Genomic DNA, 23,646 nt, shown 5'->3' on the forward strand with positions numbered 1-23,646 from the left:
CAGCCGTGGCCCTTAATTAACGTACAGCTCTAGCATTTTCCTGGTGTGAAAATGAGAAACCACGGAAAACCATTTTCAGGGCTGCCGACAGTGGGGCTCGAACCCACTATCTCCCGAATACTGGATACTGACCGCACTTCAGTGACTGCAGCTATCGAGCTCGGTAATGAAAATATCACTGTAATCACTGCATTCTACACGAATGTCTAAAGCGATCTACGAATGCACTCGTGACATGAGGACTATTAGGCAGTACCATATGGCTGATAAAACAGGCATGAGGGAGTTTAAAAAAAGTAAATACGATCGATGGAAAACGGTAAATAAAAATGTAAACAGACTCTGGGATGGGTTTAAAGCAATTGTTGATGAGTGTGAAAATAGGTTTGTACCATAAAGGTGGTAAGGAATGGTAAAGATCCACTATATTATAACAGAGAAATAAAGAGACTAAGAAGGAGGTGCAGGTTGGAAAGAAATAGAAATGGCTGCGGAAGTAAGCAGAAATTGAAGGAACTTACTAGGAAATTGAAGAGTAGGTACTTTAAGGCAGAAACAGGTTGCAAGAAAGATATTCCAGGAATCATTAATGAACAAGGGGAGTGTGTATGCAAGGATCTTCAAAAGACAGAAGTATTCAGTCAGCAGTATGCAAAGATTGTTGATTACAAGGATAATGTCCAGATAGAGGAGATGACTAATACTAAACAAGTATTAAAATTTACCTATGACAACAATGACATTTACAGTAAGATACAAAAGTTGAAAACTAGAAAAGCAGCTGGAATTTATAAGGTTTTAGGGGATATACTAAAGACAATGTGGTGGATATAGTACCATATCTGAAGTACTTATTTGATTATTGTTTGCATGAAGGAGCTATACCAAATGAATGGAGAGTTGTTATAGTAGCCTCTGTGTATAAAGGAAAGGGTGATAGACATAAAGCTGAAAATTACAGGCCAGTCAGTTTGACATGCAATACATGTAAGCTTTGGGAAAGCATTCTTTCAGATTATATCAGACATGTTTGCAAAATTAATAACTGATTTGATAGAAGGCAGTTTGGGTTTAGGAAAGGTACTGAAGCTCAACTTGTAGGATTCCAGCAAGATATAGCAGATATCCTGGATTCAGGAGGTCAATTGGACTGTATCGCGACTGACCTATCTAAGGCATTTGATATGGTAGATCATGGGAGACTATTGGCAAAAATGAGTGCAATTGGACTTGACAAAAGAGTGACTGAATGGGTGGCTATGTTTCTAGAAAATAGATCTCAGAGAATTAGAGTAGGCAGTATTATTGGATCTTTATGTTTTCTTATATATATCAATGATATGTGTAAAGAAGTGGAATCAGAGATAAGGCTTTTTGCAGATGATGTTATTCTGTAGAGTAATAAATAAATTACAAGATTGTGAGCTACTGCAAAATGACCTTGATAATGTTGTGAGATGGACAGTAGACAACGGTATGATGATAAAAGGGTTAAAAGTCAGGTTGTGAGTTTCAAAAATAGGAAAAGTCCTCTCAGTTTTTATTACTGCATTGATGGGGTGAAAGTTCCCTTTGGGGATCATTGTAAGTACCTAGGTCTTACTATAAGGAAAGATCTTCATTGGGGTAACGACATATGATTGTAAATAAAGGGTACAGATCTCTGCACATGGTTAGGAGGGTATTTAGGGGTTGTAGTAAGGATGTAAAGGAGAGGGCATATAAGTCTCTGGTAAGACCCCAACTAGAGTATGGTTCCAGTGTATGGGACCCTCACCAGGATAACTTGATTCAAGAACCGGAAAAAATCCAAAGAAAAGCAGCTCAATTCGTTCTGGGTGATTTCTGACAAAAGAGTAGCGTTACAAAAATGTTGCAAAGTTTGGAATGGGAAGTCTTGGGAGAAAGGAGACGAGCTACTCGACTAAATGGTATGTTATAGATGTTGATTGCCATAGGGAACCTGAAATGTCCAATAACGGACCATTTATATTGGTATTATAAGTACTATGTTCCGAGCTGTCAGTGGAAAGGTGGCGTGGGAGGACATCAGTAGATGAATAAGTTTGAGTGGTGTCTTTAAAATTAGGAAAGATCACAATATGAAGATAAAGTTGGAATTCAAGAGGACAAATTGGGGCAAATATTCGTTTATAGGCATAGATAGGGATTGGTATAACTTACCAAGGGAGATGTTCAATAAATTTCCATTTTTTTTGCAATCATTTCAGAAAAGACTAGGAAAACAACAGACTGGGATTCTGCCACCTGGGTGACTGCCCTAAATGCAGATCAGTAGTGTTTTTGTGTGTGTGTGATTAAATGTCTATTCGCAATGTACAATTTACAGTAGAATTCCATTAGTCCGGCATCCAACAGTCCGGAACGCCCGATTGTCCGGCACCAATCCAGGATTTTTTATGGTTTTTTTTTTTACGTTTGTGACAGTTATAAACTGCACGGCGCGGTTTGAAACCACACGGAAGTGTCTACTACGCGTCTGCTATTGTTAAACACAATCGGCATTGTTGGCTGTCACCACACACAGGTTCAGTTCAGTGTTTTGATTGCGAGCACTTTTCGCTACAGTACATTTTCTTGCGATCTAGGATCCGTATTACAGTAGTGCTGTAGTGTAGTGAACATACATATCAAAGTGCCCTGTGGTAGTTTTCTTGGTATTTAAGCAGTGACAATTTTCTCAAAACCGAAACCTATTTCAAGTTTCAAATCAGGAGAGAAACGTAAGCACGTAACTGTGACCATCAACCAGAAACTGGAAATCATCAAACGCCTGGAGAAAGGCGAGAATAGAAATATTTTGTTGACTGAATTGAATATTGGCTCGTCAAAAATTTACGATATAAAAAACAAAAAGACTTTACTGCAAAACGCCGTGTTACAGCTGTTTTTGCTGTACACCTTAACCTATATCGTAGTAAGAGGTACCGCCCGATAGCCCGGTATTTTCGGTAATTCGGCACCAGGCCGGTCCTGAACGTGCCGGACTATTGGACTTCTACTGTACTTGGAAATAGCATTGATAATTACTGCATTATACACGAAGCACTTATTATGATTATTATTATTATCTTGTATTAGCAAAGTTCAATTCACTTGAACATATTACTTGCATTTTCCACAATGTCTGAAGTGAACTACTAGAACACTTGTAATACGAAATGTCCATTAGCCAAATATCTGAAGATTCTATCACTCAAGTCGTAATGTTAAAATTTTCAATTAAATTCACTATGAAACTGTTCTGACATATGTGACACACACAAGTATTGGTTATGCTATGATTCACAAGTCCTGGAGCCAAACTAGAATATCTACAAGTTCCCTAACAAGGTTCTACTCACTGAAAATGTATAAGTTCCGTAACACTGGAATTATGTCCAAAGTTTGCACTTCACTCGGACATAGTCTTGTCTTGTAGGTACGACTTTCTAGCACACGGCGAACCAACAAAGTCGAGGAGTAGACTGCTAGACCGCTGCTGAACTGTTGGTGAACTGATCTACACTGGTGACTACTGAGAGGTGCCCTTTAAAAATATAGAAATGGCTCCGACATAACGTTTTACAAAACCTTGAATATCCCCATAATCCCCGGATTGATTTTGGAGAAATTAACACGAGGAGACCTTTGAAATGTGTACTATAAGGTGCCATTGTTTCTAAATTGATATCTCAATTGGTTCAGAATTTAGAAAAATTTCTTGAATGGATGTTTCGAGAATGCATGATGTAACCTGTCCTTGACGAGCGCTGGCCAGGCGATGACGCAAGCAGCGTTATGCAGATCGACTACTTGCTCCTGTGAAACTTTGTTTCTGTCGGCGCATGAAAAATACACACGCCAATACTTTATCAGTTCTTCATGGTGGATAGTATTTAAGAAATACTTTATGTTCGGTCAATCCCGGTACAATATACTGTCCCAATATCATATTTGCAATAGCAGTCCATACATAAATTAAGTCATTTTATACTTAGTGGTAGCATCGTGCACATCTGTAGCTCACCATGGCTGGAACTTTTGCTAGATCAGGATGAAAGAAGAAAGTCTAAGCATTTGGTATGGGAATTCTATTTTGCACCATTATTTTCTCTTCAAAAGAATGTTGAAATGAGTACTTCCAGTAATTATATAAGAATACAATATAGCAAATTTTGAACTAAGCACCACTGTTTTAAATCAGTGCAGGAAGGAAATATCACTTGGAAGTACAAAAACATAGATGCATAAGATAAGTATTACAAGGAAAAGCAGGCCACCAATACCTCATTACTGAACTAAAGATTTAAACCACAACAAATCCTCTTCACGAAAAAATGAAATCCAGTTGTCTCACCTTTCCCAGAAAATAAGGCTTAGAAGGAATTATTTACCCTATCACAAAGAAATCTATGGGAGCGTGATTAGCAAGGTGGCTTAGCTGACCAGAGCATCCCATGAATTATAGTTCTATGTCCAAGACTTCAAAGTAGGATTGGCTTCTATATTCCTGTCCAAATGTTTGAACAACAAAAGAATATGCAAATAGCACAACTTCCTCCCATTCCCATGCATACCAGTTCCCACAGCATTCAGATAACATTTCATTAATGTCTAAGTCACCAAGAAATTGCCTGTCACTAGATTCCTAAATTGCACACAAGCTCATCCTATTCTGCCTCTTCCCCAGCTTGACTACATTGTCTGGACTAGTCCTTAGTTTGGTGATTTAAAATTTGCCATGTTGAGAGCCTAGCTGTTGGTAATCACAAACAAAAAAAGAGAAAAGATTTTGCTGTAAATGAGGAAGTAATGAACGCCTACTTAAGCATGAGAACATTAGCTACCAACATCACAAAAAAGAAAAAAAAGATGTAATATCATTCTATTCTGAAGGTACTGAACATAATAAATAAAACAGGATCTTACCTGAAAGGATTTTTTCTCTTTTCTGCCACACTTCTGCCACACAGAGCACTATTAAAATCTCCAATGGTTGGCGATGATGATTCTGCTCCACACATCCGTGCCTGTAGTGCTCGCTTCTTCTTTTTCAGTAAATGCATTCTCATCACCTCGTCGGGACGCTTCCATTTTGATGGTGATGACATGTCATTTGCTACTTGCTGAGCCATTGTTTGAAAGATACTGACAGTATAACTAGGGTCTGACCTAATGACAAAGAAAAGATAGAGGAGAGGCTAGTAACATACTTCATGTAAATCATTCGTGATTCATACACTGGGAGAAATATACCATTACAATAAAAAACATACAATAACGTATGAGTACATGGGAAAAGGATGCCAACTTAAGTGCACAGGATGGCATTAGATTATAAGTAACATATATATATATATATATCCCCCCAAAAGAAAATGTAGCACAAAGGTTTGAAATACATGTTATTTCTCTAGATGAAGCATTTAACTTCATTCCAGTGTGAATAGACAATGCAAGACATAACTATGGCTGAAGCAGGTTCAATTAGACAAATGTATCCATGTGATGCCTAACCATAATGTGTCTACAATTAAAGGTAAATTTAACCTCTAACTTGAAACATATTAAAATATCACCAAATTAATTTAATACTGAGGACGATGAAATGGATATAAAATGAATACGAATTTCACCAAGTAGGCTAGAATCACTAAAAACACTCACTGAAGAAATATTTTCTACTGGAAAGGGAAATCAAGGGTAGAATTTAGCTAGGCAAAGTTTTAATTTCATTAATGCTACAATATTTGCTTTCAATAGTCACTATCCTCTCATCCAGGTAAAAAGATCCATAAATCAGAATAAGATCAAGAACGTAATTAAAAAGTGTTCACCAGAACTTGAAAACATAGAACATTGATGACGATAGTTTGCTCAATATATGAAATACAGAATTCTGTGTTAGGAATGGTTAAAATATTTCTTTACAAAATCAATTCAAATATCCTCCAGAACAGTTTAATATTTCAGGAAATAATAGGACTATATTGAAAATTCAAGTAAACTCTGTAAAACAGCTTGGAGTGTGATAAATGTTTTGCCTCCAAAGAAACAACTTGAATTTTGATTAGTCCAGTAGATTTTAAAAATCATTTTGTAAATTATATTGAAAGGCTATGCATAAAACATGAACAGATGACACATTCATCCTATAAGAAATTGGAAAAACTAGGGAGGAGAAATGTTATGGGTAATAATTTTAGGTAGAAATGTGTCAATACAGTGCAATATACACTAGTGTCCAAAAGTTATGCATAAGTTATGAGTAAGCAGGGCAACAGAAAATAGACCACAAATCACACGACATATGCACCTATGAACCTTACGTGTTCGCTCTGTATAGAAAAGGAGTGTTCCCTGCTTTGACAAGCGGCATAACCGCAAGGTAAACACAGCCAGTGCCTGCACCCCATATTCCCTCAATCGTATTTGCCCTGTTATAGTGTGCGGAGTGTAGCCTCGTGATGAACGTGACAACATAATGACACAACAACGCCATTTGGACCCCGTTTTGCAGAGTAGAATACTCAGTAGCCTGGAAGCAGGCCAGACACAGACCGAAGTCACCGTATCCTTGAATGTACCAAAAAATGTCATTTTCAGGCTTTGGAGACGATTTTGAGACACAGGAGATGTTAGTCGTAGGCCAGTACCAGGTCGACCAAGGGTAACCACCCCACAGCATGACCAATATCTGGCCTTAACCGCCCGACAAAATCACAGCACACCTGTAAGACAATTGTTGGCGGAGCTTGCAGCCGTCCCAGGGGTTGCCGTTTCCCGGCAAACTGTGTACCGGAGGCTCAGAACAGCAGGGCTGTTTGCCCAACGTCCAGCGGTGTGCGTCCCGCTCACTCCAGCTCAGAGACAGGCCCGTTTACTGAGAAGCCGTCAACACCGAAACTGGACCAAGAATGAATGGAGGCATGTGTTCTTCACAGATGAATCCCACTTCAGTTTGCAATACGATTCCCATCGCACATTAACCTGGAGAGAACCAGGTAGCCAATACAACCACAGGAACATTGTGGAACGGGACCAGTATGGTGGTGGTGGCATCGTGGTATGGGGCGGCATTATGTTCAATGGCCGTACTGAATTGCACATCTTCATGGGTAGTCTGAGGAACACTGTTAACGCTCAAAGATATAGGTATGAGGTATTGAGACCACATGTTCGACTCTTCAGAGGTGCGGATGGTCCAGACTTCCTCTTAATGGACGATAATGCCCGACCACACCGCGCTGCTCTGGTGGATTAATTTCTGGCTGGGAAAGACATTCACTGCATGAACTGGCCAACGAGGTCTGTGGATCTGAATCCTATAGAACATGCCTGGGTTGCATCGGGGAGGCGAACTGCATCCCGTCAGCCTCCACCAAGGACCCTCCAAGACCTTCACATTGCCCTTTCGGAGGAATGGGATCAACTGCCACAAGAGCTCTTGGACCATCTGATAGAGAGCATGCCACGTCGCTGCGAAGCATGTGTGGCCGTTAGGGGTAACCATACACACTATTAACAGCATATTTTGTTGTGGAAGACATTGCCAAGTTTTGTTAGTTGTTGTCAAAGGTGTACCTTAGATATCAGAACCTTCCTGACAATGTTTTTTTGGACAAGTTGTGTGACATGGTGTTGTCAAAGGTGTACCTTAGCTATCAGAACCTTACTGACACTGTTGTTTTGGACAAGTTGTGTGACATATGGTGTGTGATTCAGCTTCCGTTTGTTCAGCAATCCGTCTGACATTCCTATCAGGCGGTATGACCTTGTTTAGAGATTATGCTTAACTTTTGCACACTAGTATATATGTACAATATAGTGCTAGATATGTATAAAATATTGTAAAGTCACCTGATTAACTGCATTAATGTATGTCTTGAGACAGGTTACTTTCTGCATGAACTGGAAATTTCATGGCTTATTCCTTCATTATTATACAGTGTCGCACCTGTTACCGAACCCAGCACTTCCTAAATACGAGGACAGTTTGAAAAGTTCTCGGAATCACCGCTAGATGTCAGTGCTAGAGCAACGAGGTTCCCACGCAATAATCACACGTCCTTTGTGAGTGAACACATGGCGTGTCAGTGCTCTAGCTGCAGGTGTGTGGTAGTGACTACTCTTTGTTGTTCCGGCGTAGTGATTTGTGACAATGGAAAAAAATGAGATTCGAGCAGTGATTAAATACTTTGTAAAGAAAGGTATGAAAGCAAAGGAAATTCATGCCGACTTTCAGAACACACTGGGGGACTCTACTCCTTCATTTTCAACTGTTGCCAAGTGGACCAGCGAGTTTAAATTTGGTCGGGAGAGCTTGGATGATGATCCACGTAGTGGACGGCCAAAAAGTGTTACGACCCCAGAATTTATCGCAAAAGTGCATAAAATGGTCATGGAGGATCGTCGACTGAAAGTGCAGGAGATTGCTGAAGCTGTAGAGATATCTTCTGAATGGGTATATTATATTTTAACCGAAGAACTGGATATGAAAAAATTATCCGCAAGATAATTGACACTGAACACTGGACAATAAACGCACCAGATTGGAAATGTCCGAACAAAGTCTGGCCCGTTTTCAGTGCAACCAACAAGATTTTTGCGCCAGTTTGTGACTACAGATGAAACTTGGGTCCACTACTATACCCCAGAGATACCATACCCCAGAGACAAAACAGCAGTCAAACCAGTGGAAACATTCTGATTCACCACCACCAAAAAAAAAGCAAAGGCAGTGCGTTCGGCCGGAAAGGTCATGGCCTCAGTTTTCTGGGATGCAAAAGGCATTCTGCTGATAGATTATCTTCCTACTGGCCAAACAATTACGGGGCAATACTATGCAGACCTCCTAGACCAACTATAGGAAAAGATACGCGAAACAAGGCCTGGTTTGGCAAGGGAAAAGGTCATCTTTCATCAGGATAACGCTCCGCCGCACATAAGTGTTATTGCCATGGCAAAATTTCATGAACTGGGGTACGAATTGTTGCCACATGCACCTTATTCACCTGATTTGGCACCATCAGACTTTCATCTATTCCCCAAGCTGAAAATTTTCCTCGGTGGACAGAGATTTTCTACAAGGGAAGAACTGACAGCCGAATTGGAGAGGTATTTTGCAGGCCTGGAGGAATCTCATTTTTGAGATGGGATCAAGGCATTGGAACATCGCTGGACCAAATGCATTAGTCTACAGGGAGACTATGTTGAAAAATAAAAGCAGTTCCACCGAGGTAAGATACTTAATTCTAGTACATTCCGAGAACTTCTCAAACCACCTACGTAACTTCAGCACCAATGAATATATTACAACAAAACATAAGATTCAAATTTTGTTGCCCTATCTAAATTGGTATTGGAATTATTGAGAGAATACCAGGCTAGGAAGCGAGTGGGATACTCTGTATTGTACATATTTAGTTAAAAGTGCTAGATTATCGTCCAGTCGCTATAGACCCACTCATTTGAAAGTAATTGAATATGTGATTGTAACACAGCTGTACAATATTTTATTGCCCACTACCTTTCATCAGTCTCAGTAGTGGTATATTTGTGGAATTATCAACTATTGATGCATTGCATGATTTTGTTACATTGTTTACAATAGCCTAAATAACTTTTAAGAAAGAAAATTTCACACAGGAGGAGTAATTATTTACAACCTGCAGTTATTGGCAAACAAGTTACGGTCTGATCAGATGTCCTAATTGCCAAACTAGCTTTCTAAGGGCCTGTACTATGGCAATCAGATTAAATAGCGGTTTAAATTTTTAGCTACGCCGAAGTTGGAGAGGCACTTAACGCTCTTATCTGAGACTTCGCTCCTATTGGGGATGCTGCATAGGTGTAGGTAGAAAAAGTGCCGCTTCTTTTGCAGCTTCATCTGCAAGTTTGTTTCCTGCAATCCCAACGTGGTTTGGGAGCCATGCAAAAGTGATTCTGGTGCCAGCATCACATAATCTGACTAGAAGGTCATGAATCCACCTCACCAGTGGGTGTTGTGGGACACAGATGTCAATAGACTGCAGAGAACTTAACGAGTCGGTACATACGAGAAAGCAGTCTTTTTCACCACCCAGTGCAAACTGCAGAGCTCCTAAATGGCAAAAAGTTCCACAGTATACATGCTACACACACTGGGAAGCGAGACCTTTGTGCTAATATCATCGGAGAAGAAAGAGCATCCTACATTTTCCCCAATCTTGGAACCATCTGTAAAGACATGTCGCACAGCCGGATACTGGTGAACAATGTCCTGAAATACCTACCACCCGTGTTCACCTTGGGTCCACAGAGTAGATTTAGCCGTATATCCAGTCGTGGAACTAGCAACGATGCTACTTTGTTATGGGTCTGCTCAAGACAACCGCTGATAGCCACATCTAACTCACGACACAAGCTATCAATTCAAATCCCAACCAGCCATGTGGCATTCGGCCGGTTTTGGTACCTCTGGTAGTATCGGATGCTAAAGATGAATTGATAGCCTGGACCCTGTGGCATTTCACCGAATTTTAGCAGCGTATATGAGGAGTAACTGCTGCCATCTTATTCGTAAAGGTAGAGCTCCCAATTTGGCGAGTAGGCTGGAAATGGGGCTAGTACGGAAAGCTCCAGTAGCCAGCCTAACTCCATTATTACAAGATGTGCTACAGTGATTCTGTCTTATCTTTTAATAACAACACACTGCAAGTTTTAGACTAAAAGGTCCACAACCTCGCCATAATCACTTATTGTTTGTTTCCGTCATGTCTCATTTATCATCATCTATGAGCTGAGATGACGCTTTACATAATAAGCAACTTTCTAGTCAATGAGAAAAGATCCATTATACTACTGTTATATTTACTTTTTCATGATTTGTCAAATTGGGCCAGTGATATGAAGACATTAGTCCTTATGTGATGTTTTTGAAACCGATTTAATGTATAACAGCTGAGGATGACCCCATAGGGGTCGAAACTGGTACTGAATTTACTACATCTTGTAAATAAACATTGTATTGATAAGGTGGAGGCTTCTATATTATTTTTATATTATGTCTCATTTATTACGAACCATCACTCTCATTTTTTATCCGTATTGAAAACAGCGATCTCACTTATTTTTACAAAAGGAGTACATTTATTGTTCCACCTATTCAATACAATCAGTACCACGTTATGTGGTCAATCAGACATAGAAAATCTAAATATTATTGGGACATGTTTCGCCCTTCTCATTGGGCATCATCAGCCATATTAATTTAATCTTAAAACAAACACTGTTTAAAGGACAATGACACTTTATAATATGTAAAAATTGAACTGTGATTTCTTATGATGTTAACTTTACAGAGTAGTGGTTATAAAACATGCTGTTGGGACATGACATGTACAACACATGCTAAAATTATTGTCAACTAATTTAAAATCTTGTCTAAAAGACAGTTTGTGTCAATATAAAGTTCTAAAAACGGCACGTGTCTGGTACTGAAGTGGATCCTCTTCGTTATAAAAGTCAGCATATATTTGCTGGGGCAGTTGTCAACGTAAGTTTACAATAGACGGTTGAAAACTTGAGGGTGAATCTTGTTTATATTCCGACATTAAAAGAATGGCTAAGAGAAAAGGCGAATGTTGTGATGTTATCCTCATTAAGTTGATTGGTCTAAAATATTATCTGATATAACCGTTGCAAACAGACGTTGGTTAAAGCTGCTTTGAGAAGAGGTTTTTTTTTTTTTTTTTTTTGACAGGTTGTTTGTTTTTCACGTGAAAACGTAGTCCTTCTAAAAGACGTGGAACATCGGTGAATAGAATGTAGTTATACTGCAAAAGAACAAAAAGACGAGTGTGTTTAAATCGTATGTTAGCGTCCAAGAATTGTGTATATGGAAAGTGGATAGGGCCTACTTACTCATATGTCGTACGTGTATCTATCTTACTGTATTAGCAGCGTTGGTCTATCTGGAGTTCCTACTTTGCGTGTTGTAATGATGCGATAGAGGAAGAGGGGCATGCTGAGGGGAAGCGGAGGTGGGCGGAGCATTGCATGTCAATGTTAATGTAGGAGGGGGATTGTTTGGAGGGGCAAGTGCAGACTTAGTATTCGGTGGGATACGGGGAGTTTTTGATTTAAAGAATTTAAATATTCGTGGGACATTGTTTTGTTTTGGATTGACTGTTTTTAATAGCTTAGGCGTTAACGTATATAAAGGACTCTTGACTTCCGTATCATCGTTACGGTTACGATCCTTATTAAGTGTTTTGTCCAGAAAAAAATATATATTCTCTTATTCATTTAGGAGTTTACCTTTATTTGTATTCTTGATTATTGTGAGATCCTTTTCTATTGAAGTAAAACGGTGACCTGTTTCCTTGATGTGCATGCTCACTACCGAATATTTATTGTGCTGACTTTTATAACGAAGAGGATCCACTTCAGTACCAGAAACGTGCCTTTTTAGCTTTATATTGACATAAACTTTCTTTTAGACAAGATTTTAAATTAGTTTACAATAATTTTAGCATGTGTTGTACATGTCATGTCCCAACAGCATATTTTGTAACCACTATTCTGTAAAGTTAGCATCATAAGAAATCACAGTTCAATTTTTACAAATTATAAAGTGTCATTGTCCTCTAAACAATGTTTGCTTTAAGATTAAATTAATATGGCTGATGATGCCCAATAAGAAGGGCGAAACATGTCCCCATAATATTTAGATTTTCTATGTCTAATTGACCACATAACGTGGTGGTACTGATTGTATTGAATAGGTGGAACAATAAATGTACTCCTTTAGTAAAAATAAGTGAGATGTTTCATTTGTTTTCATTCTTTTCTTCATTAGATTTTAACACTTTCTTAGCATCAATTATGTAAAAAAAACTTTAACCTTCTTTCACTGAAGATGTCTGAAACGAGTTAATTATTACTACATCTAATGATGGAAATGTGTATATATTGAATTGTTTTAATTCCATCATGTCTCTTTTGTTTTTCATTTTTTCCTTATTATGTTTTAACACATTTTTAGCTTCAATTATGTACTACTACATTATGCAACAAGCCTATAATGGCAATAATTAAGACAAGTTTTATAATTTCCATACGAGTGTCTTAATTACCATTATAGGCGAGTTGCATACAACTGTTTATGCTCGACGATAATTATAACTCTATTTTTTAAATATTCATAAATTTTTGTCAAAATGTCGCTTGATAGTTGAGTTCATTGAACAGAGCGCAGAGCGCATGCGCTGGATTATTGATTTTCCATGAGTGGATCAGAGACCTTCACAATGTCATATGATTTCAAAGCTTTGATAGAAGGTTGAGTGGATCAGAGACCTTCACAATGTCATATGATTTCAAAGCTTTGATAGAAGGTTATCATAACCTAGCTTTATTTCAAATACAAATTGTTTATTGTACAGCTGGTGAAGTGAATTTGCGGGAATGTGCCGTGTGGTTGTGGAATATTAGAAGTAGAAGGTGTACTGATGTTATGTGTGTCCAACATGTTTGATTTTGCTATCCTTACCTAATTGGTCAAACAGTTATATCATAATGAAAATCTGAACTCTGACTGGTGGAGAACCTGTATCATAATGAAAATCTGAACTCTGACTGGTGGAAGACCTGTATCATAATGAAACTTGAACTATAATGGCCTCAATAAGATTCAGTTTTCTGACATATGATATTTATATTTCGGCATCGTCGAGCATATAAAACGTTAACCTATTTTCACTAAAGATGGCTCAAACGAGTTGAAACATGTTTGACTATTTTTACTGCATCTAATGATGGAGATGCATATGTATTGAATAGGAGGACATATTAAATTTCCTTTGTAAAGTGTAAAGTAACTCCACTATGGTACACACTATCCAAAAGTTTTGGCATAGATTTTGATGCTGAACCATAAGCCGCACTACCATGGTCATAGTCCAATCGAGACAGAATCATGGGCGTGTAGAAACGTAACAGCACCGCTTAGGGCCAGTATTATAATTAAGGTTTAAACTGAAGATTGAGTTAACCTGTAACTTGAGTTTAAACTGATGTTGAGTCTTATAATGGCCAGACTAAGTTAAACTGAGATGAAGAAGGAAATATACAATCTTGGTAGCAGTGACTTGCGAGAAAAGGTGACTGTCAATAATGTTTTGCCACGACCGACTTGATGCGTCGCTCTAGCTAGCTAGGAGCGCAGCGAGGGATCCAGTCGGCCGTGGTTTTGCAGTGACTTGCAAGAAAAGATGACTATCGATGTTTTGTTTACTTCTTGTAGGTAAAATTGCGGATAAAAACAATAAACGTCCTAATTTTATTTGTAAGGAAATAGAATTGCTTGTGCAATTAGTACATAAATATTTATATAGTCCGTGAAACAGTGGCCTTATGAATTCCTCCAAAATCTCCCGTTGTAACAAACATACTACCGGAGGCATAAAACCGCAATGCTATTAGTAGCTGACTGAGGGGTCTACAGCATGATTTCTGAAATAGAAGGTTGTTACTCTATTTTCTAAAATTTACATTTTTGATATTCAAACAGTTCAAAACGTCTTTTTTTTTTTTTGCTAGTTGCTTTACGTTGCACCGACACAGATAGGTCTTATGGCAACGATGGGACAGGGAGGAGCTGAGAGTGGGAAGGAAGCGGCCGTGGCCTAAATTAAGGTACAGCCCCAGCATTTGACTGGTGTGAAAATGGGAAACCACGGAAAACCACCCTCAGGGCTGCCGACAGTGGGGTTCGAACCTACTATCTCCCGAATACTGGATACTGGCCGCACTTAAGCGACTGCAGCTATCGAGCTCGGTAAAAGTCATTTTTACATTCTTACCTTTTCGTTGCATGTTTTATTCTAGCACCAATTTGCTGAAATAGGGTTATGAGAGTCTGTTTTGTAAGCCTAAACCTATTATTTATGAAAGTGACGTGCCCGTGGTCGTTCAATGATTTGAACCACTTCTTCATCATCGCTTAGTATTTCTTCAAACACCTAAAAAATATCTTCGAGATCCATTTCTTCTGCCATGTTGTAAGGTTATGTATTCTCAAACTTCAGTTTAAACGGTAGATGAGTGGCAGTAAAATTAATCTCTAGTTAAACTTACGATTAATTTTTATAATACGCGACTAACAGGTAAATCGAAGTTTAAACTGAACCAACAGTTTCAATCTCTATTATAATACCGGCCCTTAGTCAGCCCCCACCCAAGGTGCCGCTGAGAAACTTAAGCATATTAAGTCTCTTCATCCAGGCAACCTTCAACTGACAGATGTGGGTCTGTCACATTAGTCGCTTATCAAAATGGAAAGCCAGGAACCTGCAGGTTTCACAAGCAGAGCTCTGGTTTAGGATGCACAATCCGATGTTGACAGGGCTCATCTGTCGACTCACTTAATAGAATGCTGTAGCTGTATCTCAGTAAATGCCATCCTTCCGGAGATGTAATGTAAAGCTAAATAATCTACATACAGCGCTGGAACTACTGCGGGCCCACCAGTGGCAACTATACCATTGATGGCGATTGCAAACAGCTTGACACTCAATACAGATCCCTGTGGTACTCCATTTTCTAGAACGTAATATTGAGAAAAAGCATTCGCTGCTTGAACTCAAAAGAGCCAGAGGGACATGAAGTTCTCAATAAACGTAGGTAAATTATCCTGAAATCCCCACTGGTGTAGTGTGGAAATTATCCCATACCGCCAGGTAGTATTGTAAGCTTTTTCCAGGTAAAAAACATGACAACCAGGTGTTCCTTCTGGAGAAAGACGTCCTGAATGGCGCTCTCCAGTTTGACCAGATGAATGGTGACAGACCGATGAAAACTGGCAGTTAGTCAAGAGACCCTTCCTTTCCGCGTCTCACACAAATCGCCGGTTCATCATCCTTTCAAAAATCGTACACAGGCCATTTGTAAGGCATATTGGCCTATACCTATCCACAAGCCATAGCGAGTAGAAGGAAAAAGTGTGATCTCTCCCCTAGTTAATTGGTTCCTCCGCTAGGCCGCTCTTCCAGCAATAAATGGGCTTACAAGTCAGCATACGAATAAAAGACAATTATTGCATGCAAAATATTATGCTTTTGCTTACCATTCCAAAAGTCAGTTGTCAGATAGTTTAGATAGCTTCCGAGTAGATTTTGTGGTCTTAGAAGATTTCAGTTCCTTTCTCATCTGCCTTGTTACAAAATAAAATCGACATTTCATATAACGTAACACAAGTTAGGGATAATGTCCGCAACATGGTCATCGCAGCATCCTCATTCTTTCGAATTAATAGTGATACTGTGCAAACTGTCCAAACACTCGTAAAATGTATCGCCCCATAGACTATGTTCACAGGAGAGTTTTTGTTGTTCCACTACACTTTCTACTCGCACGAACACATTATAAACTGCTACCGTATTGAAGGATGGTTGAGGAAAGTGCTGTCAGTGCTGAATTTATTGCTATAGTCAATAATAAATGTGAGGGCTGCGGCAAGTATTTCTTCTGCAGGCTTTCCATGAAGCAGGCTGACACATTTACGACATTTTGTGACCTTGGATACATTGCGTACTATAATTATATCCTCCTAGGAAATAAATCAAACACTCCTTTGCAAGACTGCAGCTATCACTGTTAACTATACCTAAATTGTTCTCCCAGTCCGGTAAGAGGCCATCCATGTTTTCAGTGAAGTCTAGTGCTCGTCTTATTTTATTTTGTGCATTTTCTACTACAGCATTATTTGTCTCTTCTGCTTTCATAGCCCTTTCTTATTTCTTAGCTGACATTTTTTAGCATATCAATAATCACCTTTTGCTTTCTGCTTAATGTCAGCTCACTTGAATAATATGGCTGTAATTTCGAATCTCTTAGTTACTTTTCTAGCAACAAAATCTTAGCATTAGCTATTTTCATTTTATTACGGATAGTCATTATATTACGTCCCTGTCCCTTTAGTTCGTTTCTAAGTAAACTTATATTGTCTTTTTAGCTGTGTATGAATCTATTTCATATATTTTAGCACTCTCAGAAAAAGCATCGAAATTGAATTCGTGGTAAGGCCGGTGTGATTTGTTTTTTGAACCTTCCTCCATCTTCGGAGGCTGTCTTTTACAGGATGATTTTCGTTTGTTTAATTGTTTCATGAGATATTGTGGCAAACTGGGAAATATATGAGGGACAACGCCAGTTTTCAGTTTCCATCTAGACTATCTCTAGGAATTTCTACCTGTTCGCTTCGTATTACAAATGAATCTGATTTAACCCTCGAAGTGGCGGTCACTTATCCTGTAGTGGCAGAGATATTTTACCGGTGTTGCAGACAGGAGTACAAATTGTGTTAAAAATCGCTGACATGTTATACATACAGCACACCCTTATATCTTCAAAAGTACAAGGAATAAGTTGATGATGATACTAAAGCTGTTATTTATCATCCAAAATGTATAAGACCAAAAAAAATTTGAATCTGTTTATATTATTTGTTTTTGCAAAAGTTTTGCTATATATAATATGTTTATATTTAGGTAAATTTTAAAAAATGACATATACAACAGGAGCAACCGTTCATAGTAAAGAGTTGCATACCGGTATATAGTTTATAACACTGTTCTTAGCTGGAAAAGATGTACAACAATGTACACAACAATTGTATGCTACCACTTGTACATTTCACTCAGAGTCACTTGGGTGGGTCTTTTTTGTTTACTCCACAATATTCAGACCTCCAGAAGTGCACTAGTTTATGATAACACCCCTGGCGAATACCACCATTATATCCTGGACACCAGAATGTAGACTCCTTTTCTTGCAAGCCCACAACACATAGGCGATTGTTATTCTGTGGCAATTTTTCAAGAGCATGAGAGGTGCCTCCTGCATGACCTGTTGGCCTCACAACTGGAATTGTGAACTGTTCATTTAGAAATCCCCTAACTTTACTGACAATGAAGTATCATCTTGCTAAAGGCCTATCAGTGTTCTTTATGTACAGGATGTATACATCAAATAATGTCATATCTAGAAGATTTGAGAAAATTTGCTTCCTCAGCATGACATCCAGTTGTCAGACAATAAACTGGTTTCCCTGTTTTGTTTTCTTTATAAGCAACCAGTAGAACATCACCTTGCCTAAAGTAAACAGTTTGCCTAGGTTCAAGTTTTGTACCTAAAACAATCTGAGACATCCCTTTGAAGATTTATTCACTGTTCCCGTGAGGAAATGATTTAGTATTGCTGACATGAGTACATATCAACACTTCAAATAGATATCAGAAGGAAAACTGGCGATTAAATATAGCTGGCTCAGCTGAGACATATCTGTGGCCAGCCGCTGAGTATGTAGCAACTAGCACAAGACAGCGGGATTTTCACCCTACTTTGGCTACGATTTACACTAGATTAGTGCAACATGATATTATACAAATTATTTCATGATTATGACCGAACATTTCTCCTTCAATTGATTCGTAATTAGCACATTTTGATAAATAATAATTCGATTACCGATATAAAATAAAGAGCATGACAAAACGCCTGATATCAGGCGTTGCCACTGGGCAAGCGCATAAAACGCGTTTGCCACTTGGAGGGTTAACAAAATTCATCAGAAAAATGTGAATCGCACACATAACACTTTTGTCCTTTCTGGGAATCTCCTTTTTCCATTTTGAAAATTCTGCTTCATTTTTAGGTGATTTGAAGAAGTGTTTACCTTTCGTAGTTTTGTAGCCAGACTTACATCCTGGAACGAAGCAAGTAGGCATTTTTCATCGTCGGTATTTTTGTAAGTTTTATAAACTCAGCACTATATTTACACTAAATAAAAGAATACCATCACCAAATCACACGCTCTTCACTTTCACTTAACAATAATGGACAACAATTAAGTTTTTGCCTTCACAGAACAAGACTAGCGAACATAACCATATTACAACTACAGATACCAACGGTGCTGCCCCTAGCCAACAGGGAATAACTTAAGAGCTCACACTTTCTCTTCTACTCGTTATGCACAAGCTTCAGATCTTTATCTGGCTTTGAGACGGAGTATATGACGACACACAAGACACATCCTTTTCCCAAGTAGCTTTCTTACTCTCTCAAATCAAGAAACGGGCTTTAACACAAAGGTTCTTGAACACAATATGGTTGACCATTGAAGGATTCTGACGATAATGCTTAAAAACACATCGGCGATCACATATGGCTGCTGTAATTTCGTCAGTCCACCATGGGACTTTTTTTCTGGCAAGAAGTGACAGACGAGGAAAGTATTGTCTCCTCTGCAGCAGCTAGAATACTAGTTGTAATTGAAGAAACATGGTTGTCACCAAACCCCCAACATTTCTTCGACTATCACTGCATGTTTTGTGAACTTGGGCCAATTTGCCCATCGAAGTAACCAGCGCTTTAGTACTTCACACTGTCTTTGATTCAAGAGCATGAGAGATATCGGGAAATGGTCACCACCGTAACAGGGGAACTAGCGCACAGCTGCATAAGGGGATATCAAGGTGGGAGAATGTGCCATGTGCGTTACTGAAGTGAGTAGGTTCCCGTGTTGAGCATGCAAAGATCAAACTGGTTGATCTATTGCTCAATAAGCTTCCCCCAAGCAGAGGATGACGGAGAACCCCAGAGGATGTTACGGGCATTCACATCTCCAAGCAAGAGTTCATGTAAGTTAAGATAGTGTGGCTGAATTTCTGACAGTTGTAGCACCTCATAGGAGCTGGAACGTACGAATATACAGTCAGACGGTACATTGAAACCTTGATTTGCCATTACAGGCAACGGAGCGCGAACTGCAACTGTATCCATCCGAGTTAGTAGCGGAACATCTTCACTGAAGATGTCGGAACGGATTAGGATACAGACGCCCCCCAGTAGCCAAGCCATCAACAGCTACTTGGTCCTTGGAGTACAGACGAAATCCTCTCATAGTCATGTCATGTCCACGAATCAGAAGAGATTCCTGTAGACGGACTATGGTGGCCACATTGACAGATATCAACTGACATTACTCAGCTAGGTGACATGTATAACTACTGCAATGTGAATTAATACTGTACAGTGAAGTTAGGACAATTGCTTGTCCTTCTTTTGTCTATTTATTTGGTCAAAGACAAAATTTCTAAGGGGGTAGAAATTGTATATAGGACAGATAGAGGACTATTCAATCTTAGCAGACTGTGACTACTTCTATTCTTGAACTCCTGTGTGCAGACGATAATGTTATATTGGCAAAGTCTGAAGATGATCTTCAGCATACCCTGTATGTATTTAATGAGGCATGTAAGAGCAGTGGTCTAGACATAAACACCAGTAAAACGCAAATTTTATATCAACCTGCATCAACCTGTAACGCTGCTGCTTCTGCTATCATGATTAATGGAACTAGCTTAAAAAATATTGAACACTTTCCATATCTGGGCAGTCATCTTTCAACAAGTGCAAACGATGCTGAAATTCAATACCGTCTAAAATGTGCCAGCGCAGCCTATGGTCGTATGCAAATTAGGGTGTTTGACAACCATAACATCAGTAAATACTCAAACTGAGCTGTTTGGATACCACGCCGCTGTTGTTCCAACTCTACTCTATGGTTGTGAAATTTGAGTTACATACGGAAGAGTCTTACTATGTCTGGAAAAATACCATAAACACTGCATTGGGAGAATCCTAGGAATACGCTGGCAAGACAGACACACTAACGTAAGTGTTTTGGAGCAAGCTAATACAACCAGCATTGAGACTCTCATAATAAAATACCAGCTTCGATGGACAGGTCATGCAATTCGCATGCTTCAGTCACGTCTCCCAAAACAAATCATGTAGGGCCTACTTTCAGTTGGCCTACTGTCAGTTGAAGGTCGGAAAACAGGGTGAGCAACAAAAATGCTTATCAAGACGTTCTGAAGGGAATCTAAAGAAATGTCAAATTGATCCTGAAAATTGGGAGGTTGTGGCATCCACCCGTCCAGAATGGCGTCACCTCATCCACCAAGGTCATCTACCCTTTGAACTACAGAGGAGGAACTTCTGGCCGACAAACACAATGCTAGGAAAGAGCATATGAATAGCAGAAGTATCAAGGCTACCCAAGACACCATGTGCCAACATTATAGAAGAGTCTACGGTTCCAGAATTGGATTATACAGCCATCAAAGAACTCATGTGATTTGAACTTTACCTTTGGAAGACAGTCATACTTGTTAATGAGTGATAGCCTAATAATCATAAATAGTGCAAGATGAATAATTTGGCCTATTTTCTTCAAGACGACAGTAAATGCAGAGAGGTACCAAGCTAACATTTTGACACCATTCTTCAATCAGTTAACTGAAGAAGAAAAATTCCGTGGGTTGTTTCAACAAGATTCAGCCCCTGCTCATACAGCAGAATCCCTTCTTACAATCTCGGACATGTTTGCAGACAGAGTGATCAGTGCTGTTCTATTTCCCCCTCGTTCTCCACATCAGTGCGGGGAATATTTCCGCATCAAAGACAATACCCTTCTCCACAGCAACAGAGTTAGAGGCAGAAATAAACTAACCTTGACGATTGGTTTCCAGAATCCACGAGAACAATAAGACAAGTGCACATGTGAGTGCACTAGTGGGGTAAACTGAAAGAAAAAGTGTACCAAACAAATCCTCACACATTGGAGGAACTGAAAGAAAACATTACGAATGAAATCAGAAACATTACAGTGGTAGAACTCACTTGTGTCAGCCAGAATGTGGTTACCAGATTCAATGCCTGTATAACCCAGGAAGAACACCACCTCCAGCCTCTTTTATAAGATATGATTTAACCCAGGAGAAAATCTACACACTTTTTTTTTATTTTGTTTGTATGAGAATATGTTTCTGACCAACTCACATGTGCACTTGTCTTATTGTTCTCGTGGATTCTGGAAACCAATCGTCAAGGTTAGTTTATTTCTACCTCTAACTCTGTTGCTGTGGAGAAGGGTATCGTCTTCGATGCGGAAATATTCCCCGCACGCAACTCTTGCTAACACAATACATTGTTGTTTCCGTGTGAGTGTGACTGTGTTAGATTCAGTGCATGATATGATTTACTCATTGTGCTTTTTCATTTACTAGCATAATGAATATCACCGAGGAGGAAAGGATTAATAAACTATTTATGAGTGTGGAAAAAGAATTTGATCGGAATGACTCACCATAACGGGCGCAGATTTCGGATCGTCGGCTTCATTTTGATGGAAGCGAAGATGAACTAGATGAAGATACTGAACTCACTGTAGATTCAGAAGAAGATAAAGTTGAAGAAAGGGCTCACGAGACGGATAGTGAAGTATCAGTAGACTCGGAATACGGAGAGAATATTCCACCACATACCACTGAAGCTACCCTACAATACACTGGCAAAGACAGCAAAAGTGTTTGGAATATTCATTGTGCTAAAAAAACGTGGTCGTACTAGGAAATCAAATAATGTCATTCATTTACCGGGCCCTCAAAGGGAGGCTCGGAATATTCAGACCCCTTTACAGCCGGGGGAGTTATTTTTCCCAAATAACGTAGGCTATTCGACGATATAGTAAAGTACATCAGTATATGGCTTGGGAAGAAACGCCATAAATATCAAAGGCTCAGTGATACGAGTGAGACTAATCTTGCAGAAATTAAAGCCATGATTGGACTTTTGTATCCGGCTGGAGTGTATAAGACAAAGCACCTCAACCTTTGTTATTTATGGAGCACAGATGAAAATGGAATGGAGCTGTTTCAAAATACGAGGTCCCTGGTTCTAACATGACCAAGATCTACAGCAAACCACCTGCCTAGCATTCTGTACTGTAAATTATGTGCAAAAGGCTTGCTAACTTCTGGATCAACATAAAATTCAGCAATATCACAAAGGGTATGTGAAAAGTAGGCTAAGTTATAATGACATTATGTGACAAGTAGGCTAATTTATAATGACACAACACATACCACCAAACTACAGCTCAAGTACATTATATTATCCACCGATACTATGCTACTAAAGGTACACGGGAATAGTAAAAGTAGCTCTAAATTATCAAAATGCAATGTAGCCTATATGAAGAACGCTAAACGAGTCCATTAGGAAGAGAACAACTAAAGATCAACTGAATATTTTCAGTCATAAAAAGCCGTACGGTAAACTTCAAACTACAACACTTAATCGAAAACAAACTAATTACCAGGATTATTTACCTAAATTCAGAGATTCTGCACCACCAGTAACGACGTCCGACAAAAGCACGTATATGTCGTGAAGTACTTGTTGCAGTACATGTTGAAACCACACATATTTAAAACTAGACCTACTGATAAAAAAATGATTTGTTCAATTTTCATTCCACCCACTCAGAGTGCACAATTAAAGTAAACAATTGTTAGCACGCGTGTACAACACAGGTACAATAACAAAACCTCATGCTACAAAACGGCAATTTGTTTTCATTTTCAAACCAAAACTTCGCTTCGAGCGTTCAGCGGCGATCTATAGAATACTTCGATACACGTATACATATCGATAGTCCTATTTGATTAAAACAAATACAGTAGAGACAATACGCGACACTGAGCGAGATATCGAGGGACAGCTATTGGAGCTCACTCTAGCGGATAGACC

General features: G+C 39.0%; 1 protein-coding gene across 1 annotated transcript in view; it reads right to left on the reverse strand.

Annotated features, from left to right (window-relative positions):
* The window catches only part of hd (humpty dumpty), a 149,073-nt gene extending 125,695 nt beyond the window's left edge, over positions 1 to 23,378 (reverse strand). The window contains exons 1-2 of the mRNA XM_067144388.2: positions 23,226 to 23,378; positions 4,933 to 5,175 (exon numbers count right to left, since the gene is read on the reverse strand). Of these exons, the coding sequence (XP_067000489.1) occupies positions 4,933 to 5,138 (206 nt within the window). The 5' untranslated portion in view covers positions 5,139 to 5,175; positions 23,226 to 23,378. The remainder of the gene's footprint in view (positions 1 to 4,932; positions 5,176 to 23,225) is intronic.
* Between the last annotated feature and the right edge of the window lie 268 nt (positions 23,379 to 23,646).

The sequence above is a fragment of the Anabrus simplex genome, chromosome 1, assembly GCF_040414725.1.
Source record: "Anabrus simplex isolate iqAnaSimp1 chromosome 1, ASM4041472v1, whole genome shotgun sequence".
NCBI lineage: Eukaryota > Metazoa > Arthropoda > Insecta > Orthoptera > Tettigoniidae > Anabrus > Anabrus simplex.